The 21,101-nt window shown below is 52.6% G+C and overlaps 1 protein-coding gene across 4 annotated transcripts in view; it reads right to left on the bottom strand.

Annotated features, from left to right (window-relative positions):
• Positions 1-21,101, bottom strand: part of DDC (dopa decarboxylase) — an 88,653-nt gene that overhangs the window by 2,199 nt on the left and 65,353 nt on the right. For all 4 annotated transcript variants that reach the window (XM_061164824.1, XM_061164825.1, XM_061164826.1 and 1 more), the window contains 5 exons: positions 17,719-17,795; positions 12,371-12,390; positions 10,473-10,571; positions 7,864-7,965; positions 1,076-1,283 (listed from right to left, as the gene is read on the bottom strand). In XM_061164824.1, the coding sequence (XP_061020807.1) occupies positions 1,076-1,283; positions 7,864-7,965; positions 10,473-10,571; positions 12,371-12,390; positions 17,719-17,795 (506 nt within the window). The remainder of the gene's footprint in view (positions 1-1,075; positions 1,284-7,863; positions 7,966-10,472; positions 10,572-12,370; positions 12,391-17,718; positions 17,796-21,101) is intronic.

Below are 21,101 nucleotides of genomic sequence, written 5' to 3'. Positions count from 1 at the left end.
GGTTTCAGGATGATTCAACTGTGTTTCATTTATTGTCCACCTTATTTGTATAATTATTATATTAGCTCCACCTCAGATCATCAGGCATTAGATCCTAGAGGCTGAGGACCACTGCACTATAGTAATAATATCTCAGGTACTCAAAGTTAAAATTAAGAGCCCAGAAGATCAAGTTGTATGCACTCAGAAAACTAATTCCGTCACACATTTAGGTTCTGCATCCCCCGTGGGTGATGACAGATGGGCACAAAGCAGAAAAAGAAAGAAAGAAAAGTTGGAATGAGGATGCAATGGCTGGAGTATGAACAACCATTTTGGGCCATGAGACAGGTGTTCTATGTTGGTGCTAAAAATAGCAGGGAAGCAAGAAGGAAGGATCCTAGGATCCTGATGATTCTTAAAGCCCCACTGTTGCCCCTTGATTGCCTTTCTTTAAACTCTTTCTAGAGAGATATAAATCTCTTATTTGTTTAATATAAAAAAAGAAAAAAAAACTGAAGCTCCTACCACCCACCTCCCCCAAGTGGGGCAAAAGGAAGAAGAAAGAAATCAAGGTGGTGGGAAAACTCCAATGGAATGACATTCATAAAATAACCTAATGCGAAGGCTCTGAAGACCCTTGCAGTTCAACAGACATCATTCCAACTTGTTTCAGTGCTGTGTTTGTGAGATGCTTTTCTTACAAGCCACCTGCCCACTGTCTTCAGGGTTTCTATAACTGATGTGCAATAGTTTAACATTTTCTTTCTCTAAATCAACATGAACGTGGTCCTTCCCGACAGCAAATCAGCAGTCATGTCAAATTCCTTTTTGAGTGTTTTCACTCATTTTCATTTATCTACCATTTGCTAGTTTGTAAGTTGCTATAACTGTAAGCTGGGGGTAACACTGGAGAAAGCTGAGGGGATATTACAGAGATGTATGACTGATAGTGTCAAATAAAAGAGTACAAAGAAATCTGTGGAAGTTTCTAAAGACTCCCTATGTGGTATGTTCCTACTTCTCCGGACCAGACAGGGCTGGCTCTATCTCCCTCTTTTAGGGTGGAGGGACTTCTCCCCACAGGGTGGCTTACCTGCCTTTCCCTCCCCCGGTGCCCTTAACACCTTGGTCGCCATCTCCTGGATGTGCTCCCAGGCCCGCTGCACATGGGCCAACTCCACCGTGCGTGAGCAGATGGCAAAACGCAGCACGAACTGGTCTCTCAGGGAGCAAGGAACCAAGTGGATTTTTTTGGCACTGTTTATGCTTTCCAGGAGAGCTTCGTTCAGTTTGTTGGAACCCTGCAGGTTGAGAAAGGCAGCACTCAGATCTTTGGAGGCTCAAACATGTATCACGACGCGAGGTAGGTGTTGGGTGATGCAGTCCCCGGTCAGCGGGAGAACCGCCCCACCACAGGCCTTTCATTTGCAGTCATAAAAAATTCAACTAAGTAATCGTTACGTGGGCCTGAATGAGGGCTGCCTCCCCTGTACAACAATTTGCTCATGTTCCAGTGTTCTGTCAAAAGATGACCCAGGCTTACAAAGAAAAAATGAAGGTTCCGAGACGTCTTACCTCTAAGTTGATGAGCTTAAACAGCAGAACTGTGTAATGGCACCAGTGAATGGAAACATACAGAAGAAATCTCACAATACAGTAAGTCTCCTGCGTAGGAGCCTTGAAGTTGTGAAATTTCAAAGGTGAGAGTGTGCGTTCACACGTGCGGTCACGTCAGCGTGTCCGGCGGGTCGTGTGCCTGCATTCTCTGCAAGCTGTGCCCTTGGGTCGTTTACTGCACAGTCGCGGGTAGAGTGCAGTGGGCGAGTGAAGTGAAAGCCGCTCACTCGTGTCCGACTCTCTGCGACCCCGTGGACTCTACAGCCCAGGGAGTTCTCCAGGCCAGAGTACTGGAGTGGGTAGCCATTCCCTTCTCCGGGGGATCAGAGCGCAGTAGGGAGGTATCTTTATTTCGTGCCCAGGAAGTCTGGAAGCGAGCATAAAAGCAGTGATGCTATGCCTGGTCCTACTGTGCTATTCGAGGTACTGTACTAGATGATCAAAAATGCTTTCTCTATTTTTGTTTATTTTTTAATGTAATATTTGTGTGAAAAGTATTACAAACCTATTACAGTACTCTATACCGATTGTGTTAGTTGGGTACCTAGGCTAATTTCACTAAGCCTGCAAACAGACTAAACTTAAGGAATGCCTCCTCGGAATAGAACGCCTTCCTATGTAGGCGATTGCTGTGTAGAAAATGGAGCGTAATAGGCAGCTTCTGGCTGGACTCTTGGAGAACTGTCCTCGAACTGTGGACCAGAGGCCCATCAGTGGCCCTGCTCTGGAGGGGCGCAGCCCGCCAGCCTTGGACGGGGAGGCCGGGGGCCCCACACCGAGAGGCCCAGGTGGAGGGCGTGCGTCACACAGACTGGGAGCCGTGCCCTCCCGTCTGCTCAGGCCGGTTACCCTTCTCGTCCTCGCCCGCCTCTGTCTTGGTTCTGTCCTCAGGCAGGGACTCCACCCCCAAACGCCTCATGCCTGATGTAGAAGGGCCTGGACATGGGGCCAGCGTCCTGGGTCTCATGACCCGCAGTAGACTGTACTCTTCTCTGTCCATCTTGGGAGCAGGAAGGACAGTGGGAAGAGAAATGTCCTGGTCGGCCGGAGGCAGGACCCGGGCCTCTCACGTCTGTGCAGTCTGCAGGTCGCCGACTGGCGTGAGGCTCTGACCAGTGGCCCGTGGATGGTGTATGGGCCCAAGGCCACCAAGAAACTGCTGCTGCATCAGATCCAGTTAGAGCAGGTTCCGCTACAGGATGAGGGTGAGGAGGTGGAAATGATGGTTTGAAAGGATGGAACTTCACCAGGAAGACTTAATGGAAGAGCAAATGCCTGAAAGTGCCATAGGCAGGAAATAAAAGCAAGCAACTCTGGAAAACTTTGCTCACCATTTTCAAATGGATCGGACAAGATATGTTTTCTACTAAACAGAGGCAAAGACAGAAAACAGCCTGAGGTGTAACAACGGTAGCAACAGCAGACTTGACCTCCAGAGCAGACGGCAACAGGGCAAAGGAGAACATAACAAGATAGCAGATATGGAGGCAGGAAACGAGCGATAATGCCTGGACAACTTGCCTCCTCAAGGAGAAACTGGATTCATGGAACAGAAGTAACAAGTTTCACAGAAGAAACGTTTTGCTTTCTGAGAAGCCCCTGGGCACCCAGGGCAGGAAGGGACATGCGGGTAGGTTTGCCCAAGTAAACAGGGAGGAGAAAATAAAAGTCTTGACTTTGACAACGTGATGCTCATTGAAAGAAGCCAGTCACAGAAGGTAGCACAGTGATGGTCTCATTAACATGAATGTCTGGAGCAGACAGGTCCACACAGACAGAAAGGAGATCCATGGCCCCAGGGGTGGGGCTGGGGCTTCCTTGAGGGAGAATGAAGATGTTCTCAAGCTAGATTGTGGGGATAGCCGTGCAACCCCGGGGAAAGGCTAGGCATCACTGAAATGTATAGTTTATATGGACATAGTATATGGTATGTGGATTACATCTCAATAAAACTGCTAAAATTTAAAACAACTAAAATCCATCAAGAAAATCGGAGGTAAAAACAAAACAACTGATTGATGGCAAAAACATCACATCTATTGGCTGCCAGCACCAGCACAGACTGAAGCACGCCCACCGCTCACCCTGCGGGGCCCTGCTCCTGGCGCCAGAGATGACCACTGCCCTCTGCGCTCAGGTGTCTGTGACGCTCTGCCCTCTGCGCTCGGGTGTCTGTGACGCTCTGCCCTCTGCGCTCAGGTGTCTGTGACGCTCTGCCCTCTGCGCTCAGGTGTCTGTGACGCTCTGCCCTCTGCGCTCAGGTGTCTGTGTGATAGTCTTCCCTCTGCGCTCAGGTGTCTGTGTGATGCTCTGCCCTCTGCGCTCAGGTGTCTGTGACGCTCTGCCCTCTGCGCTCAGGTGTCTGTGACGCTCTGCCCTCTGCGCTCAGGTGTCTGTGACGCTCTGCCCTCTGCGCTCAGGTGTCTGTGACGCTCTGCCCTCTGCGCTCAGGTGTCTGTGTGATGCTCTGCCCTCTGCGCTCAGGTGCCTGTGTGATGCTCTGCCCTCTGCGCTCGGGTGTCTGTGACGCTCTGCCCTCTGCGCTCAGGTGTCTGTGACGCTCTGCCCTCTGCACTCAGGTGTCTGTGTGATACTCTGCCCTCTGTGCTCAGGTGTCTGTGTGATGCTCTGCCCTCTGCGCTCAGGTGTCTGTGACGCTCTGCGCTCTGCGCTCAGGTGTCTGTGACCCTCTGCCCTCTGCGCTCAGGTGTCTGTGTGACGCTCTGCCCTCTGCGCTCAGGTGTCTGTGTGATGCTCTGCCCTCTGCGCTCAGGTGTCTGTGTGATGCTCTGCCCTCTGCGCTCACGTGTCTGTGACGCTCTGCCCTCTGCGCTCAGGTGTCTGTGTGACGCTCTGCCCTCTGCGCTCAGGTGTCTGTGTGATGCTCTGCCCTCTGCGCTCAGGTGTCTGTGTGATGCTCTGCCCTCTGCGCTCAGGTGACTGTGACGCTCTGCCCTCTGCGCTCAGTTGTCTGTGTGCCCTCAGGTGTCTGTGACGCTCTGCCCTCTGCGCTCAGGTGTCTGTGACGCTCTGCCCTCTGCGCTCAGGTGTCTGTGTGATAGTCTTCCCTCTGCGCTCAGGTGTCTGTGTGATGCTCTGCCCTCTGGGCTCAGGTGTCTGTGACGCTCTGCCCTCTGCGCTCAGGTGTCTGTGACTTTCTGCCCTCTGCGCTCAGGTGTCTGTGACGCTCTGCCCTCTGCGCTCAGGTGTCTGTGACGCTCTGCCCTCTGCGCTCAGGTGTCTGTGTGATACTCTGCCCTCTGTGCTCAGGTGTCTGTGTGATACTCTGCCCTCTGCGCTCAGGTGTCTGTGTGATACTCTTCCCTCTGCGCTCAGGTGTCTGTGTGATACTCTTCCCTCTGCGCTCAGGTGTCTGTGTGATGCTCTGCCCTCTGCGCTCGGGTGTCTGTGACGCTCTGCCCTCTGCGCTCAGGTGTCTGTGACTCTCTGCCCTCTGCGCTCAGGTGTCTGTGACGCTCTGCCCTCTGCGCTCAGGTGTCTGTGACGCTCTGCCCTCTGCGCTCAGGTGTCTGTGATGCTCTGCCCTCTGCGCTCAGGTGTCTGTGATGCTCTGCCCTCTGCGCTCAGGTGTCTGTGACGCTCTGCCCTCTGCGCTCAGGTGTTTGTGACGCTCTGCCCTCTGCGCTCAGGTGTCTGTGTGATACTCTTCCCTCTGCGCTCAGGTGTCTGTGTGATGCTCTGCCCTCTGCGCTCAGGTGTCTGTGACGCTCTGCCCTCTGCGCTCAGGTGTCTGTGACGCTCTGCCCTCTGCGCTCGGGTGTCTGTGACGCTCTGCCCTCTGCGCTCAGGTGTCTGTGACGCTCTGCCCTCTGCGCTCAGGTGTCTGTGACGCTCTGCCCTCTGCGCTCAGGTGTCTGTGTGATGCTCTGCCCTCTGCGCTCAGGTGTCTGTGACGCTCTGCCCTCTGCGCTCAGGTGTCTGTGTGCCCTCAGGTGTCTGTGACGCTCTGCCCTCTGCGCTCAGGTGTCTGTGACGCTCTGCCCTCTGCGCTCAGGTGTCTGTGATGCTCTGCCCTCTGCGCTAAGGTGTCTGTGATGCTCTGCCCTCTGCGCTCAGGTGTCTGTGATGCTCTGCCCTCTGCGCTCAGGTGTCTGTGTGATGCTCTGCCCTCTGCGCTCAGGTGTCTGTGACGCTCTGCCCTCTGCGCTCAGGTGTCTGTGACGCTCTGCCCTCTGCGCTCAGGTGTCTGTGTGACGCTCTGCCCTCTGCGCTCAGGTGTCTGTGTGCCCTCAGGTGTCTGTGACGCTCTGCCCTCTGCGCTCAGGTGTCTGTGACGCTCTGCCCTCTGCGCTCAGGTGTCTGTGACGCTCTGCCCTCTGCGCTCAGGTGTCTGTGTGATGCTCTGCCCTCTGCGCTCAGGTGTCTGTGACGCTCTGCCCTCTGCGCTCAGGTGTCTGTGTGCCCTCAGGTGTCTGTGACGCTCTGCCCTCTGCGCTCAGGTGTCTGTGACGCTCTGCCCTCTGCGCTCAGGTGTCTGTGATGCTCTGCCCTCTGCGCTCAGGTGTCTGTGTGATGCTCTGCCCTCTGCGCTCAGGTGTCTGTGACGCTCTGCCCTCTGCGCTCAGGTGTTTGTGACGCTATGCTCTCTGCGCTCAGGTGTCTGTGTGATGCTCTGCCCTCTGCGCTCAGGTGTCTGTGTGATACTCTTCCTTCTGCGCTCAGGTGTCTGTGTGATGCTCTGCCCTCTGCGCTCAGGTGTCTGTGACGCTCTGCCCTCTGCGCTCAGGTGTTTGTGACGCTCTGCCCTCTGCGCTCAGGTGTCTGTGACGCTCTGCCCTCTGCGCTCAGGTGTCTGTGTGATGCTCTGCCCTCTGCGCTCAGGTGTCTGTGACGCTCTGCCCTCTGCGCTCAGGTGTCTGTGACGCTCTGCCCTCTGCGCTCAGGTGTCTGTGTGATGCTCTGCCCTCTGCGCTCAGGTGTCTGTGTGATACTCTGCCCTCTGCGCTCAGGTGTCTGTGTGATGCTCTGCCCTCTGCGCTCAGGTGTCTGTGACGCTCTGTCCTGTGCGCTCAGGTGTCTGTGACTTTCTGCCCTCTGCGCTCAGGTGCCTGTGTGATGCTCTGCCCTCTGCGCTCAGGTGTCTGTGACGCTCTGCCCTCTGCGCTCAGGTGTCTGTGACGCTCTGCCCTCTGCGCTCAGGTGTCTGTGTGATGCTCTGCCCTCTGCGCTCAGGTGTCTGTGACGTTCTGCCCTCTGCGCTCAGGTGTCTGTGACGCTCTGCCCTCTGCGCTCAGGTGTCTGTGTGCCCTCAGGTGTCTGTGACGCTCTGCCCTCTGCGCTCAGGTGTCTGTGACGCCCTGCCCTCTGCCCTCAGGTGTCTGTGACGCTCTGCCCTCTGCGCTCAGGTGTCTGTGTGATGCTCTACCCTCTGCGCTCACGTGTCTCTCTGTGAGCCTCACATCTCCCTGCCAGCTCTTGTGTCACGACTCTGCTCTCTTGCCTCCAGGTTTTTATGCGTGGTTCTCACCAGCCCTGAAAGCCTGTGTAGTCAGTGTGAGGAGGAAAGGGGAAGACCAGGGCCACGTTTGGATGGGCAGCACCTTGACAATCGGTGATTCCATCGTGCCTTCTACTGCCTCCCTTTGCGGACTTGGACACGGAGGCCTGTGGATAGGATTGGCTCTGCAAATGGAAAGCTAGCCAGAGAGTGTTCAAGGTGTTAGGGCTAAGCTACTCGCTTCCTCCACATGAGGCTGGTTAATAAGGGCCTATGTGAGCAGTGCCCTTTGGGTTTGTGGAAAACATGGTTGTGATTCTCAGCAAAGGTGGCTGATACCCTCAGGCAGCAGAACGACAGAGCCCCCGGGAGCAGCACCCCTCGAACCCCTGTTCCACCAGCAGCTGGGGGCATATGGGGTGCGAGTCAGCGGGTCCCGAGTGAGCTGAGCCTGGCTCCTCACAGGCTCCGGGTGATGCTCTGCCAGTCCAGGGACCATTCTTGGGCCCATGAGCCCACGCATGGGTCAGTCCTTCAAGGATTCCAATGCTACAGCTGGATCAATGGAGAAAATGGCCAGCATCCTCCCACCAGGTACTCATGGGCAGGGAGTCCGAGTACCAGGGAGAAGGGCGGGAGTTGTGGGCAGTCAGGGTGGGGAGGTGGGAGCAGCAGACTGGAAAACTGGTGGGGAGCCACACAAGGTCTCTGGGGAGCTCAGTCGATGTATGGATGGATGTAATGAATGACAGCTTCCTTTCTTCCCAGTCAAGAAAATGCAGACAATGGAGTTGACTTAGACATACCTTTAGCCGGAAACAGACCAGCCCCAGAGTGACTTCTGCACAGATTTCAAAGCGGGTGTCCTGGCGCACCAATGCCTCAAACGCATGGGACAACTGGACATGCTGGAAAGGGAAGGGACATTTGTCTGAGTCTCTTGTCATGACCTGATTCACAACTTCACCGCCTAGAGAACAGTATGAAACCATGCATCTGTAACTCATTAGCATGCCATTTTCTTCCAACATTGATGTCACCCATGCCCCATTGTCGCCACAGAGGGTGAGAAACTCATTACCAGGAGAAAGGGGCCACCATCTTCAGAAAAACACCTCTTGTCATCTGCTCAGAAGACCGTGTTCATCACACCCAATCTTTTAGAATTTTAGGCTAAATGTTGTCAGGAGGGATTTAAACTTTTCAGAAGAGAGGTGGCGCTAGTGGTAAAGAACACGCCTACCTATGCAGGAGACGTAAGAGACGTGGGTTTGATCCCTGGGAGGGACGATCCCTGGAGGTGGGCATGGCAGCCCACGCCAGTGTTCGTGCCTGGAGAATCCCCGTGGACAGAGGGGCCTGGCGGGCTGCAGTCCGTGGGGCTGCAGAGCCGGTCAGAGCTGAGCACACTCATGCTGAAGAGGGACCTGGGCGCCAGCTGGGGAGCCGCGCGCTTCGCCATCCTGTCCTGGTGCTGGCCCACGATGTAGGGGCCTGCCCAGTCACTCAGTCGAGTCCCACTCTGTGACCCAGGGACCGTAGCCCGCCAGGCTCCTCTGTCCATGGGATTCTCCAGGCGAGAGCACTGGAGTGCTGGAGTGGGTTGTCATTTCCTCCTCCAAGGGATCTTCCTGACTCAGGGGACCAACCTGCATCTCTTGCATCTCCTGCATTGACAGGTGGATTCTGTATCATTAGCGCCCCCTGGGAAGCCCAATAACACCATAATCATGCCCATTCTGCAGGCCAGGAGACTGCGGCTGGTTCTATCGCAGTTGCCCAGCACCAGAGCTCCCGCTCTGCGGCTTTGTTATCCCACAGCATCTGCCGCCACAGTGAGACCCTCGTCAGCCCCAGGCCGCCTCCTCTCTCTGATCCAGCCCATACTAAACATGGAGTTGTTTACAGAGACCAAGAGCTGATTCACACAGTATGTGACCTGAGAACCAGCTCGCCCAGGTCTCAGCGCCCACGGAGCTCATCCGGAACCCCGGCATCCAGTGTGGGGCTCACTGACAGGTGTCCAGGGGGCATCTGAGCAGAGGTTGCATTGCTCCAAGTGTTGGGACAGAAATGTCATTTATTTTGGGGGGGAATATAATTGCTTTACAATGTTGTGTTCGTTTCTGCTATAAAAGTGAATCAGCCATATGTATACACGTACCCTCTCCCTCTGGAGCCCCCGTCCCTCCCCACCCTGCACCCCACCCCCCGGGTCAGCACAGAGCCCTGAGCTGACCTCCCTGCGCTGTAGAATGGCTTCCCCCTCACTGTCTGTTCACACGTGGTGCTGCATACACGTCAGCCCTGATCTCCCAGTTCGTCCCACCCTCCCCTCTCCCCACTGTCCACTTGACCGTTCTGTCTGTATCTCTATTCCCGCCCTGCAAATAGGTTCCTCTGTACCATTTTTCTAGATTCCATGTGTATGAGAAACACCACGGTTTAAATGAGGGGTCCCCAGGCAGTGATGAACCTGGTGCCACTAGAGGGCTCCAGAGGCTGCTGGCAGGGGTCCCCTCATGCTGGATCCTGGGGAGATGGACAGCTGCTGGGGTGTGTCTGGCTCCTAGGAGGGCAGGGTCGGTCCCTCTCAGGGAATCACGAAGCGCGTTTCAGGAAGCAGCGACATGATCACCGCCAGCTTCCCGGAGCTTCCAGCTGGAATCACCCTCGTGAGATTAACTGCTTGTGCTTCGCCTTCCTTCCCCAGAGCAGCTGAATCCTCGTTCAGCTTTTGAGCACAGGCTCCCCACAGGGAGAACTCATGGGCCCGCTCACATGTCCTTTCCCAGTTCTCTGCCCACAGAGATGCTCCAGACCCTTTAGAGCCCCCTAGCAGCCTCGTAAGCTGGATGGGTGCCGGTGAGCGTGGCGCCGTGGGGCCCCAAGCCACCGCCTGCTGCCACATGCTCCGTCACAGGGAAGGGCCCGGAGCCATCGCCCTGCCCGCAGCTGCCCAGCACTGTCACCAAAGTGAGACTCTGCAGGGCTGCCCCGCACCCGGGCCATCTGAGGGCCTCTGTCCACCAGGGTGGGGCCACAGCTGAGGACGCCAGGACGGGAGGCCTGGCTGGAAACTGGCAGGCTGTCCACAGCCAGCTAAGTGAGTGGGTCTCCTTTGGCCTGTTTCCTCAGCTGTTAGAAAAAAAAAAAAGCAGGGCACACATACTGCTATTGGAGAAGGAAATGGCAACCCACTCCAGTATTCTTGCCTGGAGAACCCCATGGACAGAGGAGCCTGGCGGGCTGCAGCCCCTGGGGTCACAAAGAGTCGGCCCGGACTGAGCCGCTTTCACTCTGTGCTGCGCTTAGTCGCTCAGTTCCCTATGCCCTGCTTGACAACATCGTACTTCATTTCTCAGGTCTAAGACCTCCCTAATGTCACCTGGATAAATAATGACAGCAGACTCACCTTGCGGATATAGGCCTGCAGTCCCTTGACTCCATACATCCTGAAAACAAACCACATCTTCAAAGAGCGGAACCTCCGACCCAGCGGCAGCTGCCAGTGCTGAAATCAGACACAAGACAGCAGCTCGTGAGGACTGTGCCAAGGGCCGGCTTCCTTTTTGACTCGAGGACTGGCTTGTTTCTCCTGAAGGCAGTTAACTCCCTGGAGACCAACCCTTCTGGCTGCCACAAGGGACCAGACCAGTGTTGGGCTCAGATGCCATTGTGAGCAGACAGGGGGCGGTGTGGCCCTGCCCCTCGGGCTTACAACCCAGGAGGGGTGGGAGGGGAACGTTCACTGATTTCTCTGCCTACAGGAAACAAGCAGGGGGCAGCAGATACCCACACCCTCTGCTGCACATGCCCCGTGAAGCCCATTCTCGAGAGCAACATGCATTTTCTTCCTGCCCCGCAGGCCACTATGGAGCAACCTGCCAGATGCCGTCACCAGGAAACACACCCATCAATACGCGGGACGTCGCGTGAGCCTTCCTGAGCTTTCCTGCATTTGTCAGCTGCCCGGCTGTGACACTCTCCAATGGTTGTCAAGGTGCCAAAGCGAGCAGGAGTGGACACAGAGGGGAGACGGTGCAGGGACATTTGGGAAGATCAAGATGAAAGCATCCTGATTTTACACGGTCACTTCCTATTGGAGCTTCTGAAGGAGATGGGGGGCACAGGGGTTGTGTCTCCATCTTTGTTCTCTGCTGGCTGCCCACAGAGCCCAGAGACGAACTTCCTGCTGGGCGTGGGACAATGCCACTCAGGGGGTTGGGGTGCAGGGTGGCCTGCGCTGTGTGGGTACGCAGGCCACCTCACTTTATCTTCCTAACCGCGCTGGGAACAGGGGTTAGTAGCTCTGTTTTATCAGGGAGAAAGCAGGCATCTAGGGGCTAGTGATGCACAAGGCCAGAGAGCCCCAGTCATGCCCACTGACAGACACCCACTGCCCTCTATGTAGCTGGGCGTTTGCAAGCTATTGGGGAATCTTAGTAAAAATTAACCTCATGTGCCTTTTTGGAAAATCTACTGTCACCCCACTAAGTAACTAACTAACTAGACACTAACTAACTTACTAACTAGCGCAGTGGTCCCTTGCTTACAGGAGGCTGCACTCCAAAATTATTCCTCCCCGGCAGCCTCCGAGAAACTGAAATGTGAATGAAATCTAACACTGGAAAGAATAGCAAGGGAAAATTACTTTCTGTGGCATGAGGGTAAACATGCACGCAATTTAACTGTGTTCATTCCAGTGTCACCCTAAAGTGCTGTCACTTCCCCTCTGGGGCCTGAGGCAGGACCGGGCCAGCTTCCCCGGGAGCAGAGCCTGTGCACCGTCTCTTCCCCCAGCCCTGACCAGACGTGAGGGCGGAGAGGAGAGGCCTGCTCCCGTTAGCCACCTTACTCCCAGTTTCGCTCAGAGCAGCGGCCAGAGCAGCGCCGTGCTCCTGCCTGGGGACGGAGGCTGGAAGCGAGTGCTGCCATCTGCTCACGTCTTCTGTCCGCTGACCCTTGTCCTCCCACTGCCCCGGGAACGGCGGCTCCTGGCACGCAGCCTGAGCGTGGAGCAGAGGGCCACCTGATCCGGGGAGAGTTCTCTGCCTCACAGCGGAATACGGGCCCGGGCGGCGTCATTCCCTCCAAGCCTCAGACCTGCTGTCAGTGCTCAGCTGCTCAGTGGTCAGGCCCACTGCCTGGCCAGAGTGCTAGTTAGGACCCAGCTGGAGGTGTCCTCTGTTGGACCCTAGTTCCAATAGGACCGGGAGGCAGCAGGAGTGACAGCCCGTGACGGCCCCCACACGGCACTCACAGGTTAGATTACCTCGGACCCGGACTTGGGAAGATAAACCTCCCACTTACCCTGTAGTCAGTGATAAGCCCTGCAAAGGAGAAAGAAAGAAAAAAGGAACCGTTAGACACATTGGTTGATTACTTGCCTCATTCTTTTCCATCGTCTCTTGAACCAGACCAAAGACCACTGAGGGCAGGGGCCGGGTGTTCACTGAGATGATCCCCAAGGTATCAGATTCAAGGGGGGTTCCAGAGAGCAAAGCACAAGAGGAAATGCTGAATTAGGAGTGGATTCCCCACTCATTTCACTTTCTGCACTTACACAAGCAGGGAAATCTGAGATTTCTTCTGTGCCCTGGGGTAAATTGGCATTCACATTCTGTGAAGTCTTCATCATCAATTCATTCTTGTGTGGGAAGGTGAATTTGTGATATAGAAGTGATTTGAATGTAAAGAAGTCAAACTTTTGATGGGACTTTATTTCCGTGTTCTCATTTCTTAGTCCAGATTCTGGAGCTGAGTAAATAACCAGTGAGTGTCTTCCGAGTGGGCTTCATTATCTGGGATTCAAAGGTCTTCACAGGGGTTATGAACAAGGCCTGGTTCGTACTTAGGGCTCCTCTTGTGCCAAAAGCAGTAGAGTCAAAGCTGGTGTATGGGGAAGAACACTGGATGAAGAGTCTCACAGACAGGAGTCTCTACGTGGGAATCTGGGGCACAGAATCAGGTGGGAATTGAAAGCTGTGTGTTGGAATCTGACCCTCCAGTGTCGTCCCGGCTGTCCACCTGCCACAATTCTCCACCCACCCTGGTAAAATGTGCTTGGCCCACTGGGCGCACGGGCCTGCCTTACATTTACAGGAAAATCCAAAATCGCAGCTTGTTAGGACTCCCCAGCTGACAGCTGGAGAGACCAGATCGACTAGGATCATACCAATTAGGATCATCGTACGGTTTAGTAACAGGGGAATATGCAGGGCCGTTTTGCAGGGCTCAACCTCCTCATTTCATCTGGTACCCTGAGCGGAAGCCACAAGTCACGCAGCCTAAGTCAACTCCCAAATGATGCCTTTCTTCTCTTTATGCCCCTTGGAACAGACTCATTAACAAACACCAACAGCAGTCATCAGAGGTAACAGCACCCGTGAGTGTACTTGGCAGGTAATAGACACCCAGTAAGAAGGTGATGTTGTAAAGGAGGATGAATGAAACACCTCCGAGTTCAGGTGACTGCCCCATCCTGATAGTCACTAGTCAGTTACACTGAATTACAATTCAGAAAACTAAAACGACTGTGCAGTCACACCAGCCACATTGCCAGTGCTCAAAACCCACCCATGGCTAGTGTCTGCCACATAGGACGACACAGAATTACAGGACACATCCTTCATTGCAGGAAATTCTAGTGCATTGTGTGATAGAAGCTTCAAAGAAGAGGAGTCAGATGCAGAAGCCTCTATAGCTGAACAACGTGGTTAAAGATGGAGTCTGTGTCTCAAAGAACCTGCTTCTCTGAGGACTGGCTGAAGACCTGGTCCAGTTAGGTGCTGGCCTGTACAAGTGTTTCCTGTTAACATAAAGAATGTTAAAGCCTTCTCCAGCAGCAAGTCCCAATGATGATGGTGTTACTTACACTGTGGACTACTTACTACATCCTACATCCCTCAGTTCAGTTTAGTCGCTCAGTCATGTCCAACTCTTTGCAACCCCATGGACTGCAGCATGCCAGGCTTCCCTGTTCATCACCAACTCTCAGATTTTACTCAAGCTTATGTCCATCTAGTTGGTGATGCCATCCAACCAGCTCATCCTCTGTTGTCCCCTTCTCCTCCTGCCTTCAATCCCTCCCAGCATCAGGGTCTTTTCTAATGAGTCAGTTTTTTGCATCAGGTGGCCAAAGTATTGGAGTTTCAGCATCAGTCCTTCCAATGAATATTCAGGACTGATTTCCTTTAAGATGGACTTGTTGGAACTCCTTGCAGTCCAAGGGACTCTCAAGAGTCTTCTCCAACACCACAATTCAAGAGCATCAATTCTTTGGCACTCAGCTTTCTTTATGGTCCAACTCTCACATCCATACAATGACTACTGGAAAAACTATAGCTTTGACTAGATGGATCTTTGTTGGCAAAGTAATGTCTCTGCTTTTTAATATGCTGTCTAGGTTGGTCATAACTTTTCTTCCAAGGAGCAAGCATCTTTTAATTTCATGGCTGCAGTCACCATTTGCAGTGATTTTGGAGCCCCCCAAAACAAAGTCTGTCGTTATTTCCATTGTTTCCCCATCTATTTGCCATGAAGTGATGGGACTGGATGCCATGATCTTACTATTCTGAATGTTGAGTTTTAAGCCAACTTTTTCACTCTCCTCTTTCACTTTCATCAAGAGGCTCTTTAGTTCTTCTTTGCTTTCTGCCACAAGGGTGGTGTCATCTGCATATCTGAGGTTATTGATATTTCTCCTGGCAATCTTAATTACAGCTTGTGCTTCATCCAACCCAGCGTTTCTCATGATGTACTCTGCATATAAGTTAAATAAGAAGGATGACAATATACAGCCTTGATGTACTCGTTTCCTGATTAGGAACCAGTCTGTTGTTCCATGTCCAGTTCTAACTGTTGCTTTTTGACCTGCATACAGAGTTCTCAAGAGGCAGGTCAGGTGGTCTGGTATTCCCATCTCTTTCAGAATTTCCCACAGTTTATTGTGATCCACACAGTCAAAGGCTTTGGCATAGTCAGTAAAGCAGAAATAGATGCTTTTCTGGAACTCTCTTGCTTTTTCAATGATCCAACAGATGTTGGCAATTTCCTCTCTGGTTCCCCTGCCTTTTCTAAATCCAGCTTGAACATCTAGAAGTTCACGATTCATGTACTATTGAAGCCTGGCTTGGAGAATTTTGAACATTACTTTGCTGGCGTGTGAGATGAGTGCAATTATGTGGTGGTTTGAGCATTCTTTGGCAGTGCCTTTCCTAGTATGTCTTTAAACTACGTAAGACATAACTGGGGTGAGCAGCTTCTAAATCTGCATATAGTAAAAACAATGAAACCAAACAATGCATATAAGAAGACTGGTGAGAAACACAGCCACATATTAACAGGATCAACACCTGGGTGGAGGGTTAAGTTCAGGGTTACGTTTCTGGCCTACCTGTTTTCTATTGTCCGGATATACAGTTTTTATAATGAAAGAATTCATTGGAAAAGTCTATATACCAGGTATGACTACCATTTTCCTATTATCTGTTTTGTGACAGAAATTTCTGACATCAAAGTAAAAACCCCTTTTTTTCGGTCGCTCCCTGGCACAAGTCCAGGGGAATGAAAGAATTCATTGGAAAAGTCTATATACCAGGTATGACTACCATTTCCCTATTATCTGTTTTGTGACAGAAACTTCTGTCATCAAAGTAAAAACCCCATGTTTTCGGTCGCTCTCTGGCACAAGTCCAGTGGAACAGCGTCTACGGAAGTGAGACGCAGACGGGAACATGTGGGGACCACCGTCACCCCCAGTGCTGCTGCCAGGGCCTGACCGGCCAGAGGAGCCGCAGGGCGAGTCCCCCGCTCCGGGGTCTTCGCTTCCAGTGACAGACAAGTGACCAGTGAAGGAGCTGTGGGGAGAGCTGAGCAGCAGGGGCCTGGCTCACAGGGAGAGGTCTGGGAGGACCCCTGCCCGGCGAGACATTTGCCCCAGACCCCAGTGGCGGGGGAGGAGGCCCCCAGGCCCAAGGAGGGACGTGGCCACAGCCTCGGGGGCTGCCGTGTGAGGTGAAGAGCAGGCCACCTGCGCAGTCCTGAGCGGTCTTATTTTTGACAGTTAAGTAATGAAGAGATTTCTTTTTTGAGTAGAAAGGCTCTTAAAGAAACACCATAAACATATTTCACTTAAAATTACAGAAGGCTTAGCAGGAGAGTGATATACTATATCAGATAAAATAAACCCTCACATCCACTAGCCATAGAAGATTAAAGCTGATTTTGGGTGGTTTACCTGCTAGACACAAAATAGATCATTGCTTTCGTTGATTCATACTTTTTTAGGGAAAAAAATACAAATGACTAAGATTGTTCATCTCTAACAGCCATAGCTGTTTTTTCAGTCAGAAACTGCCTTTCCTTAAACATGGAATAAAATTACTTTAAAGAAATTCCTGGAGTAATAAACTTCACTCAGTTGCCTTTGGCTTAAACGCTTTCTGTGGCTTGTAGGATTTTGGTTTCCTGACCAGGGATTGAACCCAGGGCTCTGGCAGTGAAAGCACTGGGTCCTCACCACTGGACCACCAGGGGATTCCTGAGAATTCCTTCATTGTTGAAGAGCCACATTTTGCAAGCTGTCATGACTACTGAGGTTTTCATTATTCAAACATGAAATGCACTTTTAAGTAGAAGAGCTTTGACAGTTGGTTCATAATTCCTCATGGCGTCATGCCAGTGCCATTACAGAAACTAGAGTTTATTTTTTAGAGCAGTTTTAAGTTCTGAGCAAACCTGATCAGAGGGTGACAGCTGGCATCAGATGTGCTCCATGAGATGGTGGGGAATGTTAGGAAGGTGGACGTAGGTCTGATCTTCCCATGGAGACAGCACAGGCTGGGGTCTGGGCAGGAGGGAACAGGCTGTGCCCTGACTTGCGTCCCTGGTGTTCCGTGCTCCTGCCACCGTCACCAAAACTGCCTCGATTTCCAACCCGTCCATCCCTCCTGTCCATGTGGAGGGTGGGGTCGAGTGACCCCTGATGTCCCTCCCATCACCCACGTCCTCTGTCATCCAAGGTAACTTGAGGAGAAGGGGCACGATTTCCCAAGACTCGGCCTGTCCTTCCTTCCCTGGGGCTCACAGTGCTCAGCACGGCACCAGCTGGGGACTACGCGGGTTTAGGGGATGAGAGAGCCCCCTCCCACCTGCAGGCTGAGTCTTGTGGGGACAGACAAGCAAGTATTAATAAATAACCTCCCCGGAATGTGTGTGACTACAAACGGGCACAGAGGCGCGGGGCATCTGTGCAGGTAGCCTCATGCATTTTATCTCATCTGGATCTCAAGCAATCCTAATTTTTCTTAACTGAGAGACTTAATGTTTAGAGCTCACATTCGTGAGTCGACCCTGCCCTAACCTCTCCCATCCTCTCCTCTCTGGCCCCTGGCCCACCACCTTCCTTTCCTTTCCTCCCCTGGTGCTATCAGCCTGCTGTTCAGTCACTAAGTTCTTTGACTCTGGGACTTCACAGACTGCAGCACGCCAGGCTTCCCCGTCTTCCACCACCTCCCAGAGTTGGCTCAAACTCATGTCCAATCGTCCTGGCCCTGCCCCGGACCCCCAGGACTGTGGCTGTGATGCTCCACCTTGGCTCCCGGACAGTGGGTGCAGCCGTGATGGGAACAGTCTGGAGGGAGCTGGGTGTAGCTTACCCGAGTCCTGGTGGCTGTGCCTCAGGTAGACCGGGTCCAGCCTGAAGGCTCCGGTCAGGTCTGTCCTCTTTTTCACCCTGGTTGGAGACAATAAACAGAGGACGTAATGAGGAGGCATCTCAGGTGTGTCTGCAGGGTCCTCTCCTCCTGCTGCTTCTCCTGCCCAGCTCAGCTGGGGCTACTGCTCCCTGAGACCCTTCCTAACAGCCCCACTCAGCATGCGCATGCCCCTTCCCTAGCCTGCAGCACAACATTAACCTCCAGAGCCCTGGGCCCCTGCAGTGGGGGAGGCATGGTATAATAAAAAAATAAGTATTTGGCCTTTGTCCCTGGTTCCAGCACCCAGCTCCTGAAACCCTCGGGACAACGGCTGGATGGGATGAAGCCTGGGCAATTGGCTGGCTTCCGGGTCCATGCTGGCTGCCAGGAAACTAAGTCTTGGTTGAAGGGGCAGAAGTGTGAATCCTGCCCCCTGATCTCCGAGAAAGGACTTGAGCTAGATCATCACCAACTGCCAGCGATTTAATCAGTCGTACCTGTACGAGGAAGCTTCCTTAAACCCCTAGACGATGGGGCGCAGAGAGCTTTGGGGCAGCTGAACCACATGGGCAGGCTGGGAGGGACCCACGCCAGGCAGGTAAGGGTCTCTGTGCCCCCCAGTCCCACCCCTGCCTCGTCCTAGCATCTCTTCCACTGGCCATTCATTCGGGTCCTTATAATACACCAGTAAATATAAATGAGTTGTTCTAGCCAACTGTCAGACCTGAAGGAGCAGTGGAAGGAGCTGTAGGAACCCCCAACTTTACAGCCGAGGTGGATGCAAGTGCGGGTCTTTGGGACCCGGGCCGTGAGACTGTCTTGCCGGGTCTGTGCTTACACCGGTGTCAGAGCCGCACCGGGTTCGGGGACATCCCGCTGGTTCTGGAGAGCAGGGGGACGGGGGCTGGAAGAGGAACCCAGCAGGCTGGAATTCATCCCTCTCTGTCCTTCCAGGCCTGGCACAGCCCTGGCCCTTGATGGGCATCACAGGCAGGTGTAGGATGAACAGGGACCGTCAGGCAGGAGGCACTGTCTGCACCATCCCAGACCAGCCCTTCATGCCTCTGGGCACCTCAAAGCAATTGTGTGCAAATGCAATCCTGGAGGCAAACTAGAGAAAGAGCCAAGTCTGACGGCACTGAGGCTGGAAGCGAATGAGGGTCCCTGGAAGGTGAAACCCAGGGGGCATGAAGTAGGAAGCCAGGATGCAGCTCACAGAGCAGGATCAGGGAGCAAGGGGCTCGAGCTGACTTGAAGTGACTGCTTCAAAGGCTTAGAAGACAGTGAATTCCGGTAGTGTGAGCTTGTGCGCCATGTTGCATCCTGCAACATCCTGAGACCAGAGTCTTTGTCCCCTTCCCAGAAGCAGCAGAGGAGGCTGGGAAGGGCAGGAAGGGAAACTGGAGACATGAAATTGACAGCCAGGGTATGGGGTCTGAGATTATGGAGATGAGAATTTCTTCCACACAGATAGAATCATGTTTATTTTTTTAGCTGTACCTTTTATCATCATTCACTATCCTGCTCCCTCAATTTTCATGGTTGCAATTTATGGTCGCAATTTATCTTTTTCCAAGAGACCATGTTTTTAAAAAGTGTCTTTTTAAGACACTTTTAAGAGTGAAGAAAAAGAAACCTAAAACAAAAAACTGCAGTGAGCGGTCATAAGCTGTTTGGGGCTGACCTGGAGGAGAACCCGAAGCAGGGGCTACGTGTGTGTGGTGTGCACACGGACCAGGCTGCATCCCTGGGTTTGGGGGACCGTTTCCTCCAGCCTCTCCATGCTGGGGAAGGTCATGCCAAGCCATAGAGAGACAGGAGAGAAAGGGGGTAGAAACAGCATCGCTCTCAGCAGACCTCTGCCCTCTGTATGTAAAGTCACACTGCCCTCTCCACTGACACTGGCAATGATTTTGTAGCTGCTTTTTTTTAATTAAAAATACTATATGCTGTGTTAAAGCGATGCAGAAGGGCATAAATAATAATATATCCACCTCATCACGTGTGAAACAAAAGTTGCCCACAGGTTAGGTCTCCCCTACACGTCCTTCCCCTCGCCACCCGCCCCTCAGGAGGCCATGAGGCAGCATGGGGGTTTATCACGCCATTGGGTTCTACAGAATTTTCTGTGCAAATCACTAAGTAATCTAAGGTATTGTTTCACACATTTCTAAGTGAAACACAATGTAAACATGAGTTGTTTAAATATAAACGGTGCCTTTCTCTGTGTAATTTTTAGAATTTGCTTTTTCTCTTAAAACTCTACCTGTGAGCTTCTGACCTGGTCATCCACAGGGTGCTTGCTCGCTTGTCCACCTTTAGCAGCTCCCTGCAGGGCGCTGTAGTAGCGGGTCCCAATCTGTGCCTGCTCTCACTGTGCTCCACGTGCCCTTGGACGAAGGACTCCGTGTGGGTGCTCCTGGTGCGTCAGGGACAAGCTGGGGACACCGGCCTAGTCGTGGGCCAGCAGGAAAGGCGCGGTGCCCGCAGCCTCGTGGGGCAGAGCCAAGTGCTCCTAAAGGCCGGGCATCCCACACGCTCCTGATGATCCGCATCCCGGCCGACATCTAGCCAGGGAGACCATTTCCCACCATTGGCAGTGCTTCCTACGCCTTAACGTGCATTTCTAATCGCTAACAAAGCTGAGTACCTTTGTCTCTATGAAGAGGCCACTCCCATTTCCTCTTTGGTGAGGACACGTTTGTTCATTTATTTATTAGGCTGTGTGCCTCTGTGTGGTAGACAGGATCGTAAAAATACGGTAAATATTAGGAATGCGGATCCAAAGGGTTGTCTGTGGGCTCCCTCTGACCTCTGCCTGGCTGTGTCCCTCCAAAGAGTGTGGCTAAGTCATTGTGGGATGGGGCGTGGTCCTCATCAGTCTTGTCTTCACGCTTCTCTTGGCTGCCCTGGGCCTCTGCACTATTAGGCTCCACTTTCTTGAGTCCCACAGAAATAGCCAGCCAGAATACTTACTAGATGGCCCTGAGACCTGGCATTGAGTCCACATCTCCATTTAGTTAGGTCTCCTGGAATGACTTCCAAAAAACTGTATCCTTTTCTCCGTAAAAATCTACACAGATTGCAACCTATTTATTCACAGTAACTTTTCTTACTGCTATAAAAATATTTTCTAAAAATTTTGACAGCAAACAGTAAAATTCTGTAAAGCAATTATCCTTCAATAAAAAATAATTTTAAAAAAGACATAGAAAAAATTTTACATATGCTGTTTATCATCCATGTAAATAAATGTAACCCTGAAAGTGTGCTGTATCTAGAAATCTTGCTGTGTTTTCTCGTTATTACCTTCTTAGAAGATTCTGTTTTCACTGACAGACACT

This window comes from Dama dama, chromosome 18 (genome assembly GCF_033118175.1).
Source record: "Dama dama isolate Ldn47 chromosome 18, ASM3311817v1, whole genome shotgun sequence".
Taxonomy (NCBI): domain Eukaryota; kingdom Metazoa; phylum Chordata; class Mammalia; order Artiodactyla; family Cervidae; genus Dama; species Dama dama.
This window is presented reverse-complemented; position numbering and strand designations above follow the sequence as displayed.